General features: G+C 47.0%; 1 protein-coding gene across 1 annotated transcript in view; it reads right to left on the bottom strand.

Moving 5' to 3' along the window:
* Window positions 1-6,382, bottom strand: part of Kat2b (lysine acetyltransferase 2B) — an 83,807-nt gene extending 77,425 nt beyond the window's left edge. Inside the window, exon 1 of the mRNA XM_090322057.1 lies at window positions 5,973-6,382. Within this exon, the coding sequence (XP_090178183.1) occupies window positions 5,973-6,272 (300 nt within the window). The 5' untranslated portion in view covers window positions 6,273-6,382. The remainder of the gene's footprint in view (window positions 1-5,972) is intronic.
* Window positions 6,383-22,511: the final 16,129 nt, after the last annotated feature.

Raw genomic sequence — 22,511 nt, 5'->3', positions numbered from 1 at the left:
GGCCATTCTGTCCAGCCACCATTAACACAGCCACTTTTTGCTCTAGAAACTTTGGGAATCTTTTCTCTTTTTTAACACCATGGCTCAAATTATGGTCACCATTTTATAGGTATGTAATAGAGACCCACAGAGGAATTAAGAGATTTGTGCCCAAGATCATACAAGTGGCAGAGCTGGGGTTAAAGACAGAACCCAGGTTTTACCAACTTCCGGGTAAGCCAGGGCCTCCTTTGCTTTGAGTGGCTGCAGCTTGAGCAGATGGCCCTGCTTCAGTCTTTACCTCGGAGGCCACGAGGGCTGCTGTGTCGCTCCTTATCCTAGAGACAAGAAAATTCAGGCTGAGCCTGGAGCTCATGCCTTTAATCCTGGCTGCTCAGGAGACTGAGATCTGGAGATGCTGGCTCAATGTCAGTTTGGGAAGAAAAGTCTGTGAGACTCTTATCTCCAATCAACCAGCTTAGAGCTGGAAGTGGAGCTGTGGCTCAAGTGGTAGAGCACTAACCTTAAGCAAAGCAACTAAAGGACCAGCAGGAAGTAGCTCCCGCCTGTAATGCTAACTACTCAGGAGGCTGAGATCTGAGGATTGGGGTTTAAACCCAGCCCAGGCAGGAAAGGCTCTGAGATTCTCATCTCCAATTAACCAACAAAAAATGAAAAGTGGACCTGTGGCTCAAAGTCCTTCGGAACTAGCCTTGAGCAAAAAGAACTCAAGGACAGCACCCAGGCTGAGAGTCCAAGCCCCACAACAGACATTACAAAACAAAAACAACAAACAAACAAACAAAAACCCTCAAACCATCATCTCTTTTGGAATACCTAGAAATGCCCTACATGAAAAATCTTCACAGAATTGTCTAGCTAAAAGTCCCCGGGGCTCCTCATTGCCTCCATCCTCTCTAGTTCCTCTGCTTAGTCAACAGCTACCTCATGGAAGAATCTGTTCAAAGAATGTGTACGTATCAAGTAATCATACTGTGGTACACAGTCCGTGATTTCCACACGCAGGAGCCTGAGGCAGGAGAAGTTTGGGGCCTGAGCCACCAGAGCAAGACTGCCTCTCAAAAAAATAAAATTTAAGGGCCAGGAGTTTGGCCTAGTGGTAGAGTGCTTGCCTAGCATGCACAAAGACCCAGGGTTCGAGTCCTCGATACCACATACATAGAAAAAGCCAGAAGTGGTGCTGTGGCTTAAGTGGTAGAACTCTAGACTTGAAAAGACCCAAGGATGGTGCTCAGGCCCTGAGTTCAAGCCCCAGGACTGGCAAAAAATAATAAAATAAAATTTACATACTTAAAATCACAATTAAATCTCAGGACAAATGTAGGTCACTTCAAATGAGAAGGCTAGACATGAATATAAAGGAAAGACAAGGCAAATAAGATCTGAAAAGTAACTGTGACTTAATTTTAGTTTTGTTTTGGTGATTCCTTTTTAGAGCAAAGAGGAGTAGATGGAGAAGGGAGAAGTGGTTTCTTGTTTGTTTTGCTTGTTGCACTTTTTTTTTTTAGGTTAAACTCCTAGGGGCCTTGAGTGTTGAGCTGTGCTAGTACAGACCTATCTCTAGCCTAAGGGAATTTATGATTTTAAAAGGAGAAGAGCTTTCGATCCCCGTCCCTGTGAACAACATGTGCAAAGGCCCTGAGGTAGAAAGAAGACCAGGAAAGGGGCCAGAAACCTGTGTCCATAAAGGCCCTGGTGAGGAGAAGACATGAAGCCAAAGCCTAACAGGTCAGACCCACATTACTGTCACCACTCGGGCTGTGTCAAAACAAACAAGATCACTGTGATGCAACCTTTGCTAGGACATAGTTCAAAGAACTCCATCCTGGGTCCTGCAAAACAAGTTTGTAGGTTTTGCTCCCTCCCTCCTTCCCGGTTTCTTTGCTTCCTCTCTGTAGCACATATCCACCTGGGCTATGACCCAGCTTCCTTATTTGGGGTTTATCTATAACAAAAAAGCCACATTTCCCTTCTTCCTTCTTTCATCCCCCTCTCTCTCCCCCTTCCCTCCCCTGTGCTAGTACTGAGTCTTGAGCTTAGGAACTGGGTAGTCTCTGAGGTTTGGGTTTTTTTGGCTCACTCTACCACTGGAACCACAGCTCCATTTCCAGCTTCTGTTGATGCTCAATTGGAGAGAGTCTCACAAGCTTTCCTGCCTAAGCTGGCTTTGAACCTCACTCCTCAGATTTCAGCTTTCGGAGTAGCTAAAAAGCCACCAGAGAGGACAGTCACCCCAGGCCAAGGGTCCCGGGGGAGGAGGTATGGTCAGTCCTGCCTCTGGTGGCCCGGCTCCAAGTTGACAAAGCAGCTTTCAGTTTCTCTACTGGAAGAAGCTTCACCTACCCCAGCCCTGCCTGCACAGGCACCCAGGAAATCACGTCAACCCCACCACTGCCCCAGTCCTTAGCTTACTCCAAAAGCAGTTTTCCTGGATTTCCCATAACAGTCTCACTATCTTTTTCTCTAAGGGTTTTAGCACATGTTAAACACATGCTGAATGCAAGAATCCCACGGGGATAGATCCTGGTGTCTTGGGTCTAGAACCTACCCAATGCCTAGCAGCTGGCTAGTATTCCTTGAATGCCAGCACTCAGGATGGAGGTAGGAAGATCACGAGCTCCAAACCAGCCAAGGCTACATAGTTAAGACCCATCCAATGAGAATGAAGAAGCCAGGTGTTGATAGCTCACACCTCTAATCCTACCTACTCAGGAGGCTGAGATACAAGAATCCACCCGTAAGCAGCCTGGGCAGGAAACTATGTGAGATTTTTTTCCCCAGTTCAACACCACAAGTCCAGAAGTGGAACTATGGCTCAAGTGGCAAAGTGCTAACCTTGAGGAAAAGAAGCCCAGCAGCTGGGCCCCGGGGGCTCATACCTATAATCTTAGCTACTCAGGAGGCTGAGAACTGAGGATCACGGGTTCAAAGCCAGCCCGGGCAATAAAGTCCGTGAATCTTACCTCCAATTAATGACTATAAAACCGGAAGTGGCTCTATGGTTCAAGGGGTAGCCTTGAGCTGAAATGCTCAGGGATAATGCCCAGGCCCAGAGTTCAAGTCCCGCCCCTCCCCCCACCCCACAAAAGAAGAGGAGGAGGAGGAGGAGGAGGAGCAGAAGGAGGAGGAGGAAGAGGAAGAAGGAGGAGGAGGAGAAGCAGCAGCAGCAGCAGCAAGAGCACTAAGGCCCTGAATTCAAGCCCAGTGCTACTCACCAGACACTATGCTGAAAATAAGCTGGGCGCGGTGGCTCACACCTGTAATCCTAGCTACCCAGGAGGCTGAGATCTTAGGATCATGGTTCAAAGCCAGCCCAGGCACAAAAGAACCTGAGACTCTTATCTCCAATTAACCTCTAGAAAACAAGAAGTGGGACTGTGGTTTAAGGGGTAGGGTGGTAACCTTAAGCTGAAGAGCTCAGGGGCAGCACCTAGGCCCAGAGTTCAAGCCCCATGACCCACAAAGAAGGAGAAGGGGAGAGGGAGGGAGAAAGAGGAAGAGGAGGAGGAGGAGGAGGAGGAGAACAAACTCTACAACTAGCTGGGCCAGATAAGAGGGAAAAACTTGGAGAGAGTGAGGGAAGGAGTGACACTGTCCAAAAGAAATGTACTCATGGGCTTGGGAGCGTGGCCCAAGGGTAGAGTGCTTGCCTAGCATGCACAAAGCCCTGGGTTCAATTCCTTGGTACCACAAACACAGAAAAAGCTGGGAGTGGTGCTGTTGCTCAAGTGGTTAAGCGCTAGCCTTGAGAAAGCTCAGGGACAGTGTCCAGTCCCTGAGTTCAGGCTCCAGGACTGGCAAAAAGAAATAGCATCAGGGCAGGCAGGATATGCAGGCACACGGCTTTAGACAGAACCAAAACTTCAAGTTTTCAGGTGCAAAGACAACTAGACACGGACAACTGGAAGGAGAGGTAGGTAATATGTGGTAGATGAGACACAATAAACTACAGACAGATTCCATGCAAGAGCTGTGGCAGCAAAGCATGTGCACCAAACCACTGAACACACTCTCCATTTTTCGTTGAGGCCCTCTTACCCATTTCTAAGCTTTGGCTTTTCATAGAAAGATAATCCCCACTTCTCAGTATTCAGAAATACCAAGCATTACAGTAGAATTATCCCACAAGTCCTGTTTCCTTGGCTGAATTCAAATAGATAGGACAAGAAGCCAGCCACTCGGTGACTCACGCCTATAATCTTAGCTACTCAAGTGGCTGGAGCTCTCAGGACCTCAGTTCACAGGCAGCGTCGGGCAGGAAAGTCTGCTGAAACTCTTACCTCCAATAAACCACCCGACAACCAGAATCAGAGCTGTGGTTGAAGCCATTTAAAAATAAAAACTCAAAGAACAGCTCCCAGGCCCCAAGAGTTTAAGGTGAAACACACACACACACACACACACACACACACAAAATCAAAAGGGACACAAGTAACCTTCAGTTCAGGTCTGAGAAGTCAGGAAGGCTCAGGTATCTAAGTAAACTAACTACTCAAGCCAGGCCAGAGAGAGTCCCTTGGAAATGCAAATTTCAGCCGCACCCTAGGCCTACCTCCAGGGAATCAGCAATAGAAGCTGCAACCTCCACCCCAACCCCAGCCCACCCTGGAGCAAGGAGAAGTTAAAGACAGCGAAAACAGAGATCTGGTCGCTTTCCAAAGCATTTACAGACTAGCTTAGAGCACACAGTAGGTGCTTGCTTAAATTAAACAAAGGGGAGGGGGGGTGTAGGAAGAGGGTGGGGGAAAGGCAGCGACTTAGCAGGGGGTAGGGAAAGCTCCTGGGGCATCCCCTGAAGCCAGGCTCAGGCAATCTGGAACCTGGGAAGTTGAGCCGGTTTGCAGCAGGCAGAAGGAACCCCCTGGAGAGAGGTGTGTGTGTGTGTGTGTGTGTGTGTGTGTGTGTGTGTGTGTGTGTGTGTGTGTGTGTGTGTGTGTGTGTGTGTGCTGCGCGCGCGTGTGCGTGTGTCCTCCCGGGCTCAGCCACAGGCCGCAGGAGCTGACACGGCCAAGTCCCCGCCCCCCTCAGCTGTCACCCTGTCAAAACAAAGCCTCCGCTGACAGTGCCGGCCCGCCGGCCCCGCGGCCCCGGCCGCTCCTCCCCGGGTCCCCCACCACCCCACCCCACCCCACACCAGCAACCACATCTGGATCGGCCGCCGGGGCGGGGCGGGGCCGGGGACGTGTCCTCCGCCCGGAGAGGCCGGACTCCCCACGTAAGGGCCACAGCCCGTGGACACCTCCGAGCCGCCGGGACCACGGCGTGCAACTAAACAAGTACTCACGTCGCCATGTCAGGGTCGTGACCGCGCGCGCGGCGCGGGCGCCCCCCCACCCGGGACCCACCCCACCCCGCCCCGGGCTCGGCCCACCGACCCCGCCCCGCGCACCCCTCCGCTCCGCTCTGCCCAAGTGCCACAAGTCCACGACGATTCGCCGCCCGCACGCACTTTCTCGAACCCAGCTCCGCCCGGTGGGGCGCGAGAACCGGCCGATTGCAGAGAAAAACCTCGGAGCCCTCCCCGCCTCCCCAGCCCCCCCCCAAAAAAGACGTCTCTTCCCTCCTCCTCCCCACCCCCCGGGCTGCACCCGCCCAGTTATAGTTCCCCCCGCCTGAAAGTGACACGAGAGAGCTCCTACAGAGCCACAAAGCCCCAGGGGTAGCCCGGGAGCTGGAACGCCGGAGGCGACTGTCTGGGCAGAGGGAGGCGGAGGGGGGGGAATCGCGATCTCCCCCCCTCCTTCTCCCACCCGGACAGGACTCTTCTGCGCCGAAGAGCTAATTGCGCGCGGGCGACGGCAGCACTTCCGCGGTGCAGCGGCCCCAGGCGGGAGGCGCGCGGCGGAGGCGGGGGGTGGGGAGGGAGGGAGGGAGGGGGCACCAGGGGAGGGGGGAGGGTCCCCGGTGGGGTCCCGGCTCGCCCCCCCTACTACACACACACACCCCGGCGGCCGCCCCGGGCGCGGACCCACCTTGCAGGCAGAGTACACTCCGAGTTTCTCCAGTTTCTTGGCCCGCGGCGCCGAGCGCAGTTGAGCCTTCTTCACGGCGATCCGGGCCGAGCCGCCACCTCCCGGCCCCTCGGCCGTGCCCGCCGCAGCCACGGCGGTCGCTGGACCGCAGGCGCCCGAGCCCCCGGCGGCAGCGGCGGCGGCGGCACACGGGGAGCCCTGCGGGGGCGCGGGGGGCAGCGCGGCTGGCGGAGGGGGCAGCGCCGCGGGCCCGATCGCCGCCCCGCAGCCGCCCGGCCCGGCCCCGCCAGCCTCGGACATGCCGCCCCGGAGCACGGCGGGAGGCGCCGAGTGTCAGGCGCCGCCGCGGCGGCCGCCGCCAGGGTCTCCCTGCGGGCGCCCGGTGATCGGGAGGGCGAGACCCTCCCCCCACGCCCTCCCGCGCCGCGCCCACCCCCCCTGCCCGCCCCGCGCGCCCGCCCCGCCCGCCGCGCGCCGCCCCGCGCCCGCCCCGCGCGCCCGGCTCCGCTCCGGCCCGGCCCGGCCCGCGCGGCTGACGGCGGCAGCGGCGGCGGCGGCGGCCGCAGCTGCTCCCCGAAGGAGGGAGGGGACTAGCGGCTCCGCGTCCGCCGCACACGCCCTCCCCGGGATCGGCTCCCCGGAGCTCTGCGGCGCGCCCCGGCCGCGGACATGCTCCTCCTCGGGGGCGGCGGATCCCGGGGTCCCGGTGGCGGCCTGGCGGGGCGTGCCGCTCGGGGAACCCCCCCTCCCAGTCTGCCCCCCACGGCCTGCGCGCTGCCCGCGGGGTGGTGCCCCGCACCCGGGCGCTCGGCACGGAGCGCGCGCCCGGCAGGGGGCGAGGCGGGGTGTGGGTGCGAGGGGGAGCGAGGGAGGGCGCGGAGGAGGGAGGGAGAGGGGGCGCAGCACAGGCACCTGCTGGCCGTCCCCCCCCCCCCACACACACACCCGCCCCTCGGTCCCTACCCCCGGGGCGGCCCTGATTGGGGAGTGGAGGGCGGGCTGGGGATGGGGGGGAACCTCCCAGCCATTCGTCCTTCCCCCACCTCTCGGTTCCACCCTCGCTGGGCGCGGGAGACACAACTTCCTCCACCCTAGCGGGAGCCAGAGGGAAAAAAATATATTTTTTTTGAAAAGTACCGGTCGGGTGCTTAATCCTTTTCTTTGTTGTTCATTGCCCCCCCCAAAAAAATAATAAAGACGGGGTACTGCGCCTCGCTCCGCTCTCCATCCAAACTTCAAATGAAGAATGCGTTCTTCCCTCACACACACACTTCTGGATCTCTTCTAGCCAGAGAGGGATAGGATCGCATAAATATAAATATAAATATATACATTCGTGAGTGGGTTTAAAGTAATGATCGCCAAAAAAACCACAGTTGTCTTTAAAAAATTAAAAAAAAAATCTAAACACACTACAAGAAACGGTCACCGCGGTGCAGTGGATAAAAGTTCGAGCTCAAGTTTGCGTGCAGGACTCGTTTCCGGCGAGTAGGACTATTTAACCAGGGAGGGGGGAGGGGGAGGGAGGAGGGGAGATGGAGGGGGAGGAGAGGGCCGGGGGTGGCTACACTCCGGAGAACGGAGGATTTTGGTTTTGGTTTTGGCCACACAAAGCCCGGTGGGAGTTCGTCACTGCAACGGTGGAGAACTTGTTTTCCGGGTCGCCCATTTGTCAGTGCTGGGTTTGGAAATTGTGCACTGGGCCAGGGGTTTCCAGCCCGGGCGCTGTGCTCTTGGGGCTGGGGCTGGGATTGGGGTTGGGGGGTGGGGAGGGCCTCTCGGAGCAAGTGTTAACTGGATGTACTCCCGGGTCTGAATGCGGTTTAAGGAATGGATTCTGCGCATGCCTGGGTAGCTCCTGTCCAGCCCTAATCAGAAATGCCTGAAGGGCTGTACTTTTCCTCTTCCCAGCCCGGGTATGGCCGTTCATTTTCCCCAGCTTCCCCCCCCCTCTCCCGCATCCCATTCTCCATGTCACTTAGCCTTCTAATACAGAGCAATCGGGTTTTTTTAAAAAGAGAGAGATTGGAAAGTTTGTGGATCTCAATAGATTTAGGCAAAGGCCAAAGGAACTGGCCTCTGCCAATTGGAGCCCAGGCCCAAGCTCTGAAATGGCAGCATCTTATCTGATTGCATCTGGACAGTTAATTTCTTGTTTCCTTCCTGGAGTTAACCACTGTTACCTCTCTTAGCTCTTACTGAGTTGATTTTGCAGACCTTACTTTTGCAATGTTCCCTTTAAAACACTAGGTAAGATTCTCAGCAACCTGGTTCTATGATCAAACTGCTTACACCATGATGCTAATGGGTTTGTTTATTTGTGTTGGTGCCGGTTGGTCCTGGGGCTTGAACTAAAGGGCCTGGGTGCTACCCTCGAGCTTTTGTTTCTCAAGGCTAGTGCTCTATTATGTGAGCCATAGCTGCACTCCTGGCTTTTTGGTCGTTAACTGGAGATAAGAGTAGGCCTGTCTTTCTTCACTGAGCTGCCTGCAAACTATGATTCTCAGATCTCAGCCCCCCTACAAGTACAGGTCTGAGTCACTGCTGCCTGCCTTGTTAATGAGTATTGGCAGAGGTTTGCCCATCTGTTGGAATGGTCCAGTTGAGATGCATTTCAGTGGATATACCTCAAAAAAGTGCGATGTCAGTGACTCATTCCTGTAATCCTAGCTACTGGATAAGACTTCAGATCTTGGTTCAAAGCCAACTCTGGCAGACAAATCCAAGAAACTCTTTATCTCCAAATAACCACTAAAAAGCCAGAAGCGGAGGAATGGCTCAAGTGGTAGAGTGCTAGCCTTGAGTAAAAAAGCTAAGTAAAAGTGTATGGCTGTGAGTTCAAGCCCCAGTAACAACGTACAAAAGTAAATGAAGAAAAAAAATCATTAAAAAATAGAGCTCTATTTCATGCTGAAAACCTGAGGAGTGCAATGTCTTCACACTGTGCTTGAGATGCTACAGAGAATTCATAAGTTAGCCCATGTGTGAGCAAGGGGACAGATGAATACAAATGTGATAAAGCCACGTAGAATTCATGCAATGGCTTTGTGTGTGTGTGTGTGTGTGCGCGCGCGCGCACACACACACACATAAATTGTACTGAGGGTTGATGTTGCTAGACCAGCACTCTACCACTTAACCTCATCTCATGCCATATGACTCTTCCACTTTTTAATATATTGGAAGTTTTCTGTAACAAAATTTTGGGTGAGGGCTAGGAGTGTAGCCTAATGGTAAAGCCCTTGGCTAGCCAGTAGTGCTGTGACTCAAGTGGTAGAGCTCTAGCCTTGAGAAAGCCCAAGGACAGTGCCCAGGCCCAGAATTCATGTTCCAGGACAGAGAAAAAAAAAAAAAAAGAATGAGGAGTATCTGAGATTTAATATCAATCTACTAATCATCTCCCCTCCAAGCCATCCTCAGAGTTCAAGAAATACAGCATTTCCAGGATATTTTCAGCCAGAAGTAGCCATTTTTAATCCTCCCTTTAAAGCATCACTGTCTAAACAGAGAATGGCTTGTGGCATCCATTGAATATTATTTTTCATTATTTACCTCTTGCCTGAGGTGGAGACCTGCAGTTTCAAGGCCTCTTCCAAGTATGTTATGAGCACCAGGCAGGGAATTTTCAAGGGCATAGGATTCAGGATTGTGGCTTCTTCATAACTAGGCTGCACTGAGCATGCTCGGCCCTGAAAAGTGAGTGTGTGTGTGTGTGTGTGTGTGTGTGTGTGTGTGTGTGTGTGTTTTGGGTGGATTGTGGGACTTGAACTCTGGGTCTGGGAGCTGTCCCTGAGCTCTTCAGCTCAAGGCTACCACCCTACCCTTGAGCCAAGCCCCACTTCCCATTTTTCTAGAGGTTAATTGGAGATAAGAGTCTCAGGTCCTTTTGTGTCCGGGCTGGCTTTGAACCTTGATCTTCAGATCTCAGCCTCCTGAGTAGCTAGGATTACAGGTGTGAGCCACCACACCCAGCTAGAAATTTTACAGTTTATTTTTATGTATGGTAGTGCTTGAACTCAGGGCCTGGGCACTATCCTTGAGCTTGTTTTGTTCAAGGCTAGCACTCTACCACTTCAGGCATAACTCCACTTGTACCTTCTGGTAGTAAATTAGAGATAAGAATCCCATGGACTTAGTTGTCTTAAATAGTTGAAAATCAAATAGCTACTCACCAAACCAAACTTAGATGGTTTTATTTTGGTGGTACTGGAGTTTGAACACAGAGCATAATACTCTACCATGGAAGTCCCACTCTTCTACAGATAGATACATAGATACATAGATCTACACATGTATACATTGTCTATTTACAGGTGTCATTTGTTTGTCTGTTTGTTTTTGTTGGTCATGAACTCAGGTCTGGGCCACCATCCCTGAGCTCTTTTATTCATAGTGTTCTAACAGTTGGAGCCACAGCTTCACCTCTGGTTTTCTGGTGGTTAACTGGAGATAAGAGTTTCATGGGCTTTCTTGCCAGGGCTGGCTTTAAACCATGATCCTCAGATCTCAACCTTTTCTGTAGCTAGGATTATAGGTCACATGTGTAATCCTCACACCACCAACACCTAACCTAGTGATTCATTTTAGATAAGAGTCTCGGTCTTTCTTGCCCAGGCTGGCATTGTCACCCAGCTTTTGCTCTACATTTTTATGACACACATACTTTTTTTTTTTTTGAGTAAGAATCTGGCTCTGAAGCCCAAGCTGGGCTTTAGCTTATACTCCCCTTGGGCACTCTAGGTGCTGGGATACTAAGTATGAACCACTATTCCCAGCAAGAACCCTATCCTTTAAAAAACATCATACAAATTTCAATGAAATTTTTATATCCCATTAACTAATATATGATGTTTGATTCATTTTGTGTGTTGGTTTGCTTGTTTCACAGTACTCAGGACTCAGCTCGGGACCTCAAACATGCTACACAAACACTCCACGGCTGAATGAGATACTCCCCAACCTTAGATTCATTTTTTAGAACACCATGTCCCTAAGGCTCAGGCAGGAAGTCTCCCCCTCTGGGACACACATTTAAAGAGTTCCTTATGTCATAAACACTCATACAGAAGATAAGTATGGGGGTGTTTGTCTCACTTGGTATGAGTTCTAGTCAGGACAAGCCTGTAAACCTAGACATTCACCATCTTCTAACCATCATCAAGCTCTGCACTTCTCGCTTCTCCTGTCCTATATCCTCCAAACAAAAGCACCCACGCTGGAATGCTGCAGTGTTCAGTGAAAGAGCCTCCGCTTTGGAGTGCCAAAGGGATTTGAGTGGCAGAAGTGCTTAGGTAAGAGAAAAGACAAATTAATTAACTTGTCAAATCCTCCTTCCTAGCATGAATTGCAAGAGATTCTTGCATAACAAAGTATTGTTTCCTCTGAGTGCTAAACAGCCCTTTCTTGCTTGTCTTTGTACTCCGATTCACGCTTTTGAAGATTCTCATAAATGAGCAGTGTTCAGTAATATTGCGTGGAGCAGTGGAGGAACATTTTGTAACACTGATTCACTTTGCCCTAAAACTTATGTGCACAGAGATGGAAACACTACCTAGGAAAGTATGGCTATAGATTTTTCTTTCCATTGGCAAATACAGGAGCCTTGAATGCACAGACCCAACTATTCAAGATTCAGGAAGACTGTTTACATTTTCTAAAAAGCCAATAAAAAGTAGAGTTTTATTTAACCATCTTTGACTAAAAGTTTCATATGGAATGACTATAACTTCATTGTACCATTTCTTTTTGAAATTTGGATAGTTCATTTTGAATATTTTAGAAGGCAGATAACACACTTGCTTTGTTTTGTTTTGTTTTTACAGATGGGTCCCAGGGATCCTGGCTGGATGTGAACTCTCCTCCTGTATTACTCTCCTCAAACTCCCCTCCTGTATCACTCTCCTCAAATGTGGGATTACAGGTTTGTGCCACTATGCACAGCTGAAAGATAACACTTAAAGAGAAAAAAAGAAAATAAAAGGATAAGAAACAAGTTAGACTTTAGCCGCTGCTGCTGCTGCTGCTGCTGCTGCTGCTGCTGCTTCTGCTGCTTCTGCTGCTGCTGCTGCTGCTGCTGCTGCTGCTTCTTCTTCTTCTTCTTCTTCTTCTTCTTCTTCTTCTTCTTCTTCTTCTTCTTCTTCTTCTCCTTCTCCTTCTCCTTCTCCTTCTCCTTCTCCTTCTCCTTCTCCTTCTCCTCCTTTTCCTCCTCCTCCTTCTCCCTTTCTTCTCTTCCTCCCTTTCTCCCCCTCTTTCTCCTTTTTCTTCTTTTCTGTCTTTTCTTTCTTTCTCTCTTTCTCTCCTTCCTTCCTAGCTACTCAGGAGACTGAGATGTGAGGATCAAGGTTCCAATTTAGCCCAGGCAGAAAAGTTCCTGAGACTTATCTCCTCCAGTTAACTACCAAAACAGATGGAAATAGAGCTGTGGCTCTGGATGGGAAAAACAAAACAAACACACAAACAAAAAACCCTCAGGGTCAGCACTCAGGCCCTGACCTCAAGCACCACAACTGGTACAAAAAGAAAAACAAGAATTAGAAGAAAAAGAAAAATCCGATCTGATCTCATGCACCCAGACCCTCTGAGTCAAGTGGGCAGATGGCTTAGCTGAGAAGTCAATTATGGAAATGATCAGCCAAGCTTGCTTTGGCCTGCTACAATAGCAGTGTGACAAGGTGCCAGCCACTTAGCTGTTTTCCTCTTGTGAAATCACTGTTCAATTTGTTTGTGTTTTTGTTAATTGGGTTACTTGTCCTTTTATTGTTTAATTTTTGTTAGCTCTTTGTATATTCTGCATGTAAGTCTTTTGATATTTTATTTTATTTTCTAGTAAAAAGAATGCACATAATGTCCATAATGTCAGTTTATTAAATTACAGCAAAATACAGAATTTATAGACTGGAAATTGGCATTACTCTTTTAAGTTCTCTCCCTCTCTCTCTCTCTTCTCTCTCTCTCCCTCACCCCCTCCCCTCCCCCGTCCCCACCTTGGCTATTGATTCTTTTTCTTTAAAAACTTTTTTTTTTTTGCCAGTCCCAGGGACTGAGCTCAGGACCTGAGCACTGTCCTTGGACTTTCTCAAGGCTAGAGCTCTTCCACCTGAGCCTCAGCACCACTTCCGGCTTTTTTTCTATGTATGTGGTACCCAGGAATCAAACCTTGGGGTCTTCATGCATGTTAGGCAAACACTCTACTACTAGGCCAAACTCCCAGCCCCAGCTTTTTCTATGTATGTAGTACTGAGGAATCAATATTTTATTTTTAATTAAAATGTATTATTGTAAAATGTCTATTAAATTACATAGTTCAAAATGTCATCCCTTCCCTCCCTCTCTCCCAGTTTTCTCTCCCAACCTGCCCATAAGTTATATAGCTCATTTTTTCATACTGTCTAATGAATACCACTGCTGCATTCACCCACCATTTGTCCCTTTATTTCTGTCTTCTCCCTTGTCCAAAGATAGAGAAACAAATAAGACCAAAAGAAAACAAAAACAGTAACAAAGGAAAAAAACCTCTTGTTTTCCTTTCCTGAGTTCATGTTCATAAATTTTATTTTATATGATTTGATCACACAAATTAGCCACTGAATAACTGACAAAGATTTTCTACCATCCTATGTGTTGTGTCTTGGTTCTGATCTGTTGTTTTTACTGTGAAAAATGCTCTCCCCCTCAAAAACAAACAAACAACAAAAAAAACTGGCTTCTTTGAAGAAGCCTTTTAACTTTATGTAGTCCCATTTATCAGTACTGACTTTTATTTGGAGGGCAATTGTTGTCCTATTGAGAACATAATTTCCTGTACTCATATGTAATGTATTTTTTTCCATTGTAGTATCATTTTCAGGTCATAGTAAAACACTTTATCCACTTGGATTATTGTTGTTCGGGTATGAGAAAGAGGTCTAGCTTTAGTGTTCTGCATAGAGAACCTGTTTCCTCTGCATTGTTTTTTAAGAGACTGTCTTTTCTCCAGCATGTGATTTTTAGCTCCTTTGTCAAAAAAAAATTGATGAGGCCAGGAGCTGATGGTTCACAGCTGTAATCCCAGCTAATCAGGAGGCTGAGATCTGAGGATTTCAAGGCTAGTGCAGGGAAGTCTGTGGGACTTCCATCTCCAATTAACCACCAGAAAAACTGATACTAGAACTGTCGCTCAAGTGGATTGAGTGCTCACCATGAGCACAAAAGTTCAGGGACAGTGCCTAGACCCTGAGTTCAAGCCCTATGACCAATACACACACACACACACACACACACACACACACACACACACACACACACACACACACCAGATACAAAGACCAATGGAACCAAATAAAAGACTCCAGTCGTCTAATTGTGTGTGTGTGTGTGTGTGTGTGTGTCCAGTTGTTTAATTGTGTGTGTGTGTGTGTGTGTGTGTGTGTATGTGTGTTGGTCTTGGGGCTTCAACTCGGGGCCTGACTACTATTCCTGAGTGTTTCTTTTTCTCTTTTTTCTTCTTTTTCTCTTTATTGTTTGGTTTTTGTTTTGTTTTTTTGGGGGTCAGGGTAATGTATAGAGAGGTTACAGTTACATTCACCAGGTAGTAGGTGCATTACTTGTCGAACATTGATACCCCTTCTCATGTTTTTGTCCCCATTTCCCTCCCCACCACCTCCCAATTATTTTGTTCTCCCCTCTTCTCTTTCCTATTTCTATTCCTGAGTTTCTTTTGCTTAACCACTTGAGCCACACATTCACTTCTGGTTTTTTTTTGTTTGTTTTGTTTTTTTATTTCAATGGTGATGAGAGTTTTACAGACTCTTTTTCTGCCCAGCCTGGCTTTCAACTCTCAGAACTCAACTTCTGGAGTAGCTAAGATGAGTATAGGAGCAAGCCACTAGTGCCCTGTTGACATGGGAATTTTAATGAATTTTCATATTCAAAATCTTAGACTTTACAGTTACATGATTTATTGTATGTGAGTGTGTATGTCTTTTGCTAAATCCTACATTGGCCTCACACATACAATTCTCCTGCCTCAGCTTTTTGAGTGCTGGGATTATAAATACATGCCACCTCACCCAAACTACAATTACATTTTAAGCCATACACATGTAGTAACAGTTTAACCATGGACATTATTACTTTGAATTTAAAAATACAATGAAAAGGACCACTTATTAAAGGAAGACATGTCAGGAATAGTGGAACAGTCACGTAATGCCAGCTCCTCAGGAGACTGAGATGGGAGTATTAATTGGGTTCATAAATTGGAAACCAGCCTGACCCACATAAGGAAATTCTATCTCAATAATAACCACACCACATAAAACTAAATTCACTATTAAGGGCTTAGAGCCATGTCTGGAACTGGTATGTTTTAAGTAAACATTTGTTTGCAGTCCCCTTCTGTCATTTCTATTTTCTTTCTCTTGGTTTTAATTTCACGTCAGCTTAGACATTACTTCCCTTCTTTCTACTTTTCCCATCCACCACCTTCCACATACAAACATATACATCCTGTTTGAAATTTGGCAACCTTATAGAAACTGCCTAAAATGTGAGGAACAACAGAGCGAGCAAAATTTACAGAGAACATTAAAGAGACATAGTTGAAGCTTAATCAAAAATTTGGGGGGGGGGAGTGTAGCCTAGTGGTAGAGCGCTCACCTAGCATGCGTGAACCCTGGGTTCCTTTCCTCAGCATCACATACACAGAAAAAGCCTCAAGTGGCATTTGGCTCAAGTGGTAGAACACTAGCCTTCAGCAAAAGTGCTCAACGACAGTGTCCGGACTCTGAGTTCAAGCCCCAGGAGTGGAAAGAAAACAAACAAACAAAGAAACAAACTTAGAAGTTCAATTGTTTAATATAAGCAATAGTGGCCAAGAGTGCTTGCCTAGCATGCACAAAGACCCAGATTCGATTCCTCAGTACCACATATATTAAAAAAAGCTGGAAGTGGTGCTGTGGTTCAAACATTAGCCTTGAGGAAAGCCCAAGGACAGAGTTTAGGCCCTGAGTTCAAGCCCCAGGACTAGCAAAAAAAAAAAAAAAAAGATAAGCAATAGTAGGTAACACAGTCTGGACTTGGAGAATTAGCCAGGCAATTCTAGGCCTAGCGAGAAGTCGTGGAAGCATAGTCGTGGCCAAACAAGAATTTAACTTCCTGGCAAAAGGACTTACTGGTGGGTTTGCTAGTTCTCAGCAAAACCAAATGAAAGCTTTAGGAAATAGCTCTGGTAGCCACATTCACACATCTTCAAGCACACACACCTGGAATGTTTCCACAGCTGGAATCTGATTTCTGAGATGATTGATGAGAAAGTCAATTTTGTTTATAGCACCGGCCAGTGCCTAGAATCCTATATAATTTGTCACATCCTGGTGCATTTTAGAACTAGCTTCTACATATAAGAGAAAACATACACTATTTGTGTCTCTGAGCTTGGCTTATCTCACTTAAGAAGATTTGTTCTAGGTCTATCCATTTCCATGCAAATGATATATTATTCTTTGTAATGGCTGCATAAATTTCATGGATGGAAACCTCTGACACCATGGAAAATGGATTCTCTGTGTGTGGGTATCTGTGTCTCTGTGTGTCTCTGTCTGTATGACTGAGTATTGGGTCTTAAACTCAGGGCCTTGGACTCTTACTTGGTTGTATGCTCAAGTCTAATGCTCCACCCCTTGACCCATGCCTCCATTTTCAGCTTTTTGGTGGTTAAATGGAGATAAGAGTCTCAAGGGTTTGGCTGTCTAAGCTGATTTCAAACTCAATCTTCCCATCTTCTCCCAAGTAGCTTGGATAACAGGCATGATCCATCAGTATCTGGCTTCCTTCCTCCTTCATTTGTGGGGTTTGTTTGTTTTCCAGTCCTGGGGCTTGAACTCAGGGCCTGGGCACTATCCTTGAGCTTCTTTTGCTGAAGGCTAGCACTCTACCACTTAAGCCACAGCACCACTTCCAGTTTTTTCTGTGTATGTGGTGCTGAGGAATTGAAACCAGAGCTTCATGCATGCTGGGCAAGCACTCTACTACTAAGCCACATTCCCAGCCTTTCTTCCACCTTTAAACTCTTTCTCTCAAGTTTTGACACAGCAATGTAAAGGTCTAACACTAAAAGCAGAAGGCAAGTGGACTGTCATGTGGAGAATCCTTTGTTCTTTGCACAAGAGGGTGTTTTCAGTTCAGGGCAGCAGTTTCATACAGCCTTCTGTAATAATGTGATAACGGGCCCACATATAAACTATACTTTCCCATATGGCTGCCACTCACCACCTGTGGTCACTGAACTTGTAAAATATGGTTTAGCAATAAGGTGAGGTTTCATATGATTTTAACTGGTTTAAATTTCAATAGTAGTGGCCACCAATTAGCACAAATCTTTGTTTCTTTATTTTCTTGAGATAGTGACTTGCTTATAGCCCAGGCTGGCCTTGAACTCATGATCCTCTGCTCTCCCCCACTCAAGTGCTAGGATTTCAGGTGTGTGTACACCCAGGCCACTTTTCTTCCTGTAATGATGCCAGGAGAGAGCACAGGTACTACTTGGGGATGTTCCCAAGGGGGATGCAATAGGATAGCATGAGATTTCATCATGCTACTCCGAAGATGAACAATTTAAAGCTATGGTTTGGGGGCCAGGAGTTTAGCCTAGTGGTAGATTGCTTGCCTAGCATGCAGAAAGACCCAGGATTGATTCCTCAGTACCACATACATAGAAAAAGCCAGAAGTGGTGCTGTGGCTCAAGTGGTAGAGCCTGGAGGAAGTCCAAGGATAGTGTTCAGGTCTTGAGTTCAAGCCCCAGAACTGGCACACACACTCACACACACATGCACATACACAAGCTATGTTTTTATTGTTTTTTAGTTCCAGTTCTAGGGCTTGAACTCAGAACCTGAGCATTGCCCCTGATCTTTTTTTGCTCAGGGTAGCAAGCTACCATTTGAATCAGAGCTCCACTTTTTGCTTTTTTTTTTTTTTTACTGGTTAATTAGAGATCAGAATTCCATGGGCTTTCCTACCCTGGCTGGCTTTGAAGTACAATCCTCAGATCTCAGCCTCCTGAGTAGCTAGAATTACAACTGTGAGCCACAAGTGCCCAGTTAGTAATGTGTGTGTGTGTGTGTGTGTGTGTGTGCGTGTGTGTAAGTGCACATGCGCCAGTCCTGGTAATTTGGTCTGGGTACTATTCTGAAGCTTTTGCAGTCAAGGCTAGCACTCTATCACTTTGAGCCATAGCTCTACTTGCATCCTTTTTTGGTGATTAATTGGAGATAACAGTCAAACTGTGAGTCTCAGATCTCAGCCTTCTGAGGAGCCTGAATTATAGACACAAGCCACAGATGCCTACCAAAGCTATGAGTTTTTATTTCTTTTTTTTCCCCCTATGTAATGCTATCAAACCTCGGTTGACTGTGGAAAATTAAAATGTGTGATAAAGGAACCACTGTCCTAGTCTCCTGTCTTCTCCCTTCATCAGCAGCTGGCCTCTGGGTTTGGATCTCCAGACAAAGGCCCTGCTAGAAATGGGAGAGACATGAAGGTCCTTCCTTCTCTCTTCATTATTAACTATTTTGCTGTCCAAACAACTCATTTGTCATCCACTTACTCAGCCAATGCATATGGACCATTGAATCTGTGGTAGGCAGGGATCCCACAAATATCTTTACAATGCTCTCTTAAGAAATTCAAACAAAGGCCATGTCCACACAGCTGCATGGTGGAGGCACTGATGAAGCTGTTCCATCAGGAAGATCAGGAAAACAGCTCTGATCATGCTAACGCCCAGCTTTGTGGAAGTGAAGAATGAGCTACAATTCCCAGGCACTGGAACTAGAAAGAATCACATACTCGAGGCCTGCAGTATGCAGGATGTAAACATGTTTGGGGGTCCTTTTTTTGTTTGTTTTTTCCCAGTCTTGTGGCTTGAGCTCAGGGCCTGGCCACTGTCTCTGAGCTTCTTCTGCTCAAGGCTAGCACTTGAGCCACAGCACCACTTCTGGCTTCTTCTATGTATGTGGTACTGAAAAATCGAACCCAGGGCTTCATGCATGCCAGGCAAGCACTCTACCACTAAGCTAAATTCCCAGCCCAGTTTGGAGTACATTAAAGGATGGGACAGTATAAAACATGAGGCTGAGGGTCATTCCAAGGCCCACAAAGCCTTACTGTCATATTGAGAGGTTGATTTTTTTACTCAAAAGATCAGAAGTAGCCAAGAGTTACTGAAAAGTCTTAAGCAGAATGACATGATCAATATATATATATATATATTGCAAAAAATAATAAACAAAACTTGGCTTTCTAATGGGCTTCATTGTTCCCTGTTCCTTCCTTCCTTCCCCCTTCAGGAGGTGGGCAGGTGACTTTCGCTGGCACCAGGCTGCAGCTGGCCCAGAGGCAGAGCATGTCCTCAGAGGATACACTCCAAGCCTGCAAGCTTGGTCCTGAGCCCAGGGAATGAATGGAGCTAAGCTGTGTTATTTCCTCTAATGCACTGCGTGTTCTCCCTGCACATTTCTGCCTTTAAATAAATACTCGGGGTATTTATAAGCACTGTCAGCAAACCACCCACTCCATTTCTCTGCCACAGGGCCAAAAGGCCTACAACAGTAGCATTTAAGATACCTGAAGAGATGGCTTTTAAATGAACAGTAACTATAACTCTCTTCTTCACAGGCAGGACCTACTGCCTTGGCTTTTAAGGCCAGAGTTCTGGACCACCTAAGAAACTTTAATTGGCCTAGATATAAGCCACATAAGTACAACTATGGCTTTCAAAGCTGATTAGCACTGGCACCTTTCTGTTGAGCCATTTGATTGTTCTGCAGCTGGGCAGGAATATATTCCAAATTTATTCAGCTAAAGAATGTATTCCCAAGGGCTGGGAGTTTGGCCTAGTGGTTAAAGTGCTTGCCTAGCATGCATGAAGACCCGGGTTCGATTCCTCGGTACCACATACATAGAAAAAAGCCGGAAGTGGTGCTGAGGCTCAAGTGGTAGAGCTCTATCCTTGAGAAAGTCCAAGGACAGTACTCAGACCCTGAGCTCAAGCCCAGGACTGGCAAAAAAAAAAAAAAAAAAAAAAAAAAGAATGTATTCCCAGTTGGGCACAGTGGCTCATGCCTGTAATCTTAGCTACTCAGGAGGCTGAGATTTGAGGATCGCGGTTCAAAGCCAGACTGGGCACTGAAGGACATGAGATTCTTATCTCCAATTAACCATTAGAAAATGGGAAGTGGGACTGTGGCTCCAGGGATAGGATGGTAGGTAACCTTGAGTTGAAGCGTTCAGGGATATTACCCAGGCCCAGAGTTCAAGCCCCATGACCAAAAATAAATAAATAAATAAATAAATAAATAACTGTATTCCCACTGGAGAAAGGAAAGGAAAGAAGAGTAAAAATAAACAGATTAACCTTGGTGACCATTTGGGAAGATTTTAGGTCTTTTAGTGAAAAGGATGAGTGTCCTCTTCCAAACTACAGAGACAGACAGACAGACAGACAGACAGAGGCTTTTTGGCTCAAAGTTAGTATTCTACCACTTGAACCACAACTCAACTCTGCTTCCAAATTTTTGGTGGTTAATTGGAGATAAGCATCTTATGGTTTTTTGTTGTTCTTATTGTTTTTGCCTAGGCTGGCTTTGCAGTTTGATCCTCAGGTCTCAGCCTCTAGAGTAGCTAGAATTACAGATGTCAACAACCAGCACTCACCTGAGGTTTTGGTCCTTGCTCTCGAACAAACTAGAAAAGTCACCTGTTTGCTTGTGGATACACCTGGGCTTGATTTGCAGCCATGGGAACCCACCTTCCAGAGCTGAGGCCCCCTTTGTCTATACATGGGTGATCCGTGTGGGGTGATGAGGGAGTGTGAGAGGATTTGAACAGAATGCCTAGAGAAAGCAGGACACATGGTAAGCCCTGATTAGGTTATCATATGGGAGTACATCTGTGTGCCTCCCCTCCCCTCCCACACGCCCAGGGCTCCTCAGCAAAGACCTGCCAGTGGCATTTACATGTGGTGCCTACTCTGGGGAGCTCAAATATACACAAGAATGGTTGCAACCCTCTTGTAGAAAGGGCCTTCTCTTACTTTTTTTTTTTTTTCTTTTTCTTTTTGCCAGTCCTGGGGCTTTAACTCAGGCCTAGACACTGTGCCTCAGCTTCTTTGGCTCAAGATTAACACTCTACTACTTGAGCCCCAGCACCACTTCCGGCTTTTTCTGTGTATGTAGTACTGAGGACTCGAACCCAAGGCTTCATGCATGCTAGGCAAGCACTCTACCACTAGGCCATGTTCCCAGCCCCTCTCTTGTACTCTTTACACTTCCCAAAATGCTAGGCTATTTTTCTAGTTCCTTACCACACCCACCATATCTGTTTTTAGATAAGAATTAGGGAAAAATCAACTGGGAATACTTCCAAAAAGATATTTTCCTAGAATCTTTTGTACTTACATATGTATACTTATTTTAGTTAATAAATTTTATCTGGGGGAGGGGGTAGGTTGACAGAAAAACTGAGCAGAAAGTCCAGTGCTTTTTCCAAATACTCCAACTCTCCTCCACACATACACCTTCCAACTCTGTTAACCTCTTGCATCAGCATGGTTTTGTTCCAATTGACAAGTCAATATGGACAAAAGTCCATGTGCTTCATATCTTTTTTTTTTTTTGTCAGTCCCAGGGCTTGAACTCAGGGCCTTGTACTTGAGACTGCTCTTCTACGCTTGAGCCACTCCTCCCACCCAGAAATTTCTAATTCTAATGAAGTCATCAATTGTTTTTTCTTCCAGGGATCACCTGCGTTACTTGCAGAAAGAAATTAGTTTTCTTCTTTGTGAAATTCCCAGTGCTAAAAATAATATCCTTAATGAAGTATTGTCAAATAAAACTGAAAAATTCAAAATATACTAAACCACTCATACAGGAATTCTGCTGCGAATTTACCTTGTGAGTACATTTATAAGAACTTTTTTTTGTAAGAACTTCTTTTGTTACAACTTTGTTTGTAAAAGGCAAATAAATGCTATTAATAGACTTTTGATCAACAGAGAAGACAAGAAATAGTTATTTTTTTGTATATACTACTATAATGGGATATTGTGTTGCAATTCAAATATACAGTGAGGAAGAGCTACCTGAGCCACCATGAAAAAATGCCAACTTTATTATTGCGAAGTATAAGAGAAAATTACAGAAGAGTTTTTATAATGTGAATATAAGCAAAATGTAACCAGGTTGTTTTCTGACCCACATTGAACCAACTCTTTATCTACTTTTGGATGGTATGTTGAGGAAAAAAATACTTTATTTTTGAGTCCTTCTATTTTATTGGGTTGGTCAGTTGGTCGGGGAACTTGAACTCTGGGCTTAGACGCTGTCCCTGAGCGCTTCAGCTCAAGGCTAGCGCTCTACCACTTGAGCCATAGCATAACTTCCATCATTTGCTCATATTTTTTCCTTTTTATTTGGTCAGTTATAATGCTTGAACTCAGGGCATGCACACTGTCCATGAGCTCTACCACTTCGGGCCACAGAGCCACTTTCACTTTTCTAGTT

The sequence above is a fragment of the Megascapheus bottae genome, chromosome 2, assembly GCF_031878675.1.
Source record: "Megascapheus bottae isolate mThoBot1 chromosome 2, mThoBot2.hap1, whole genome shotgun sequence".
Lineage (NCBI taxonomy): Eukaryota > Metazoa > Chordata > Mammalia > Rodentia > Geomyidae > Megascapheus > Megascapheus bottae.
The sequence above is the reverse complement of the archived record's forward strand: the minus strand, read 5'-3'. Positions and strand labels throughout refer to the sequence as shown.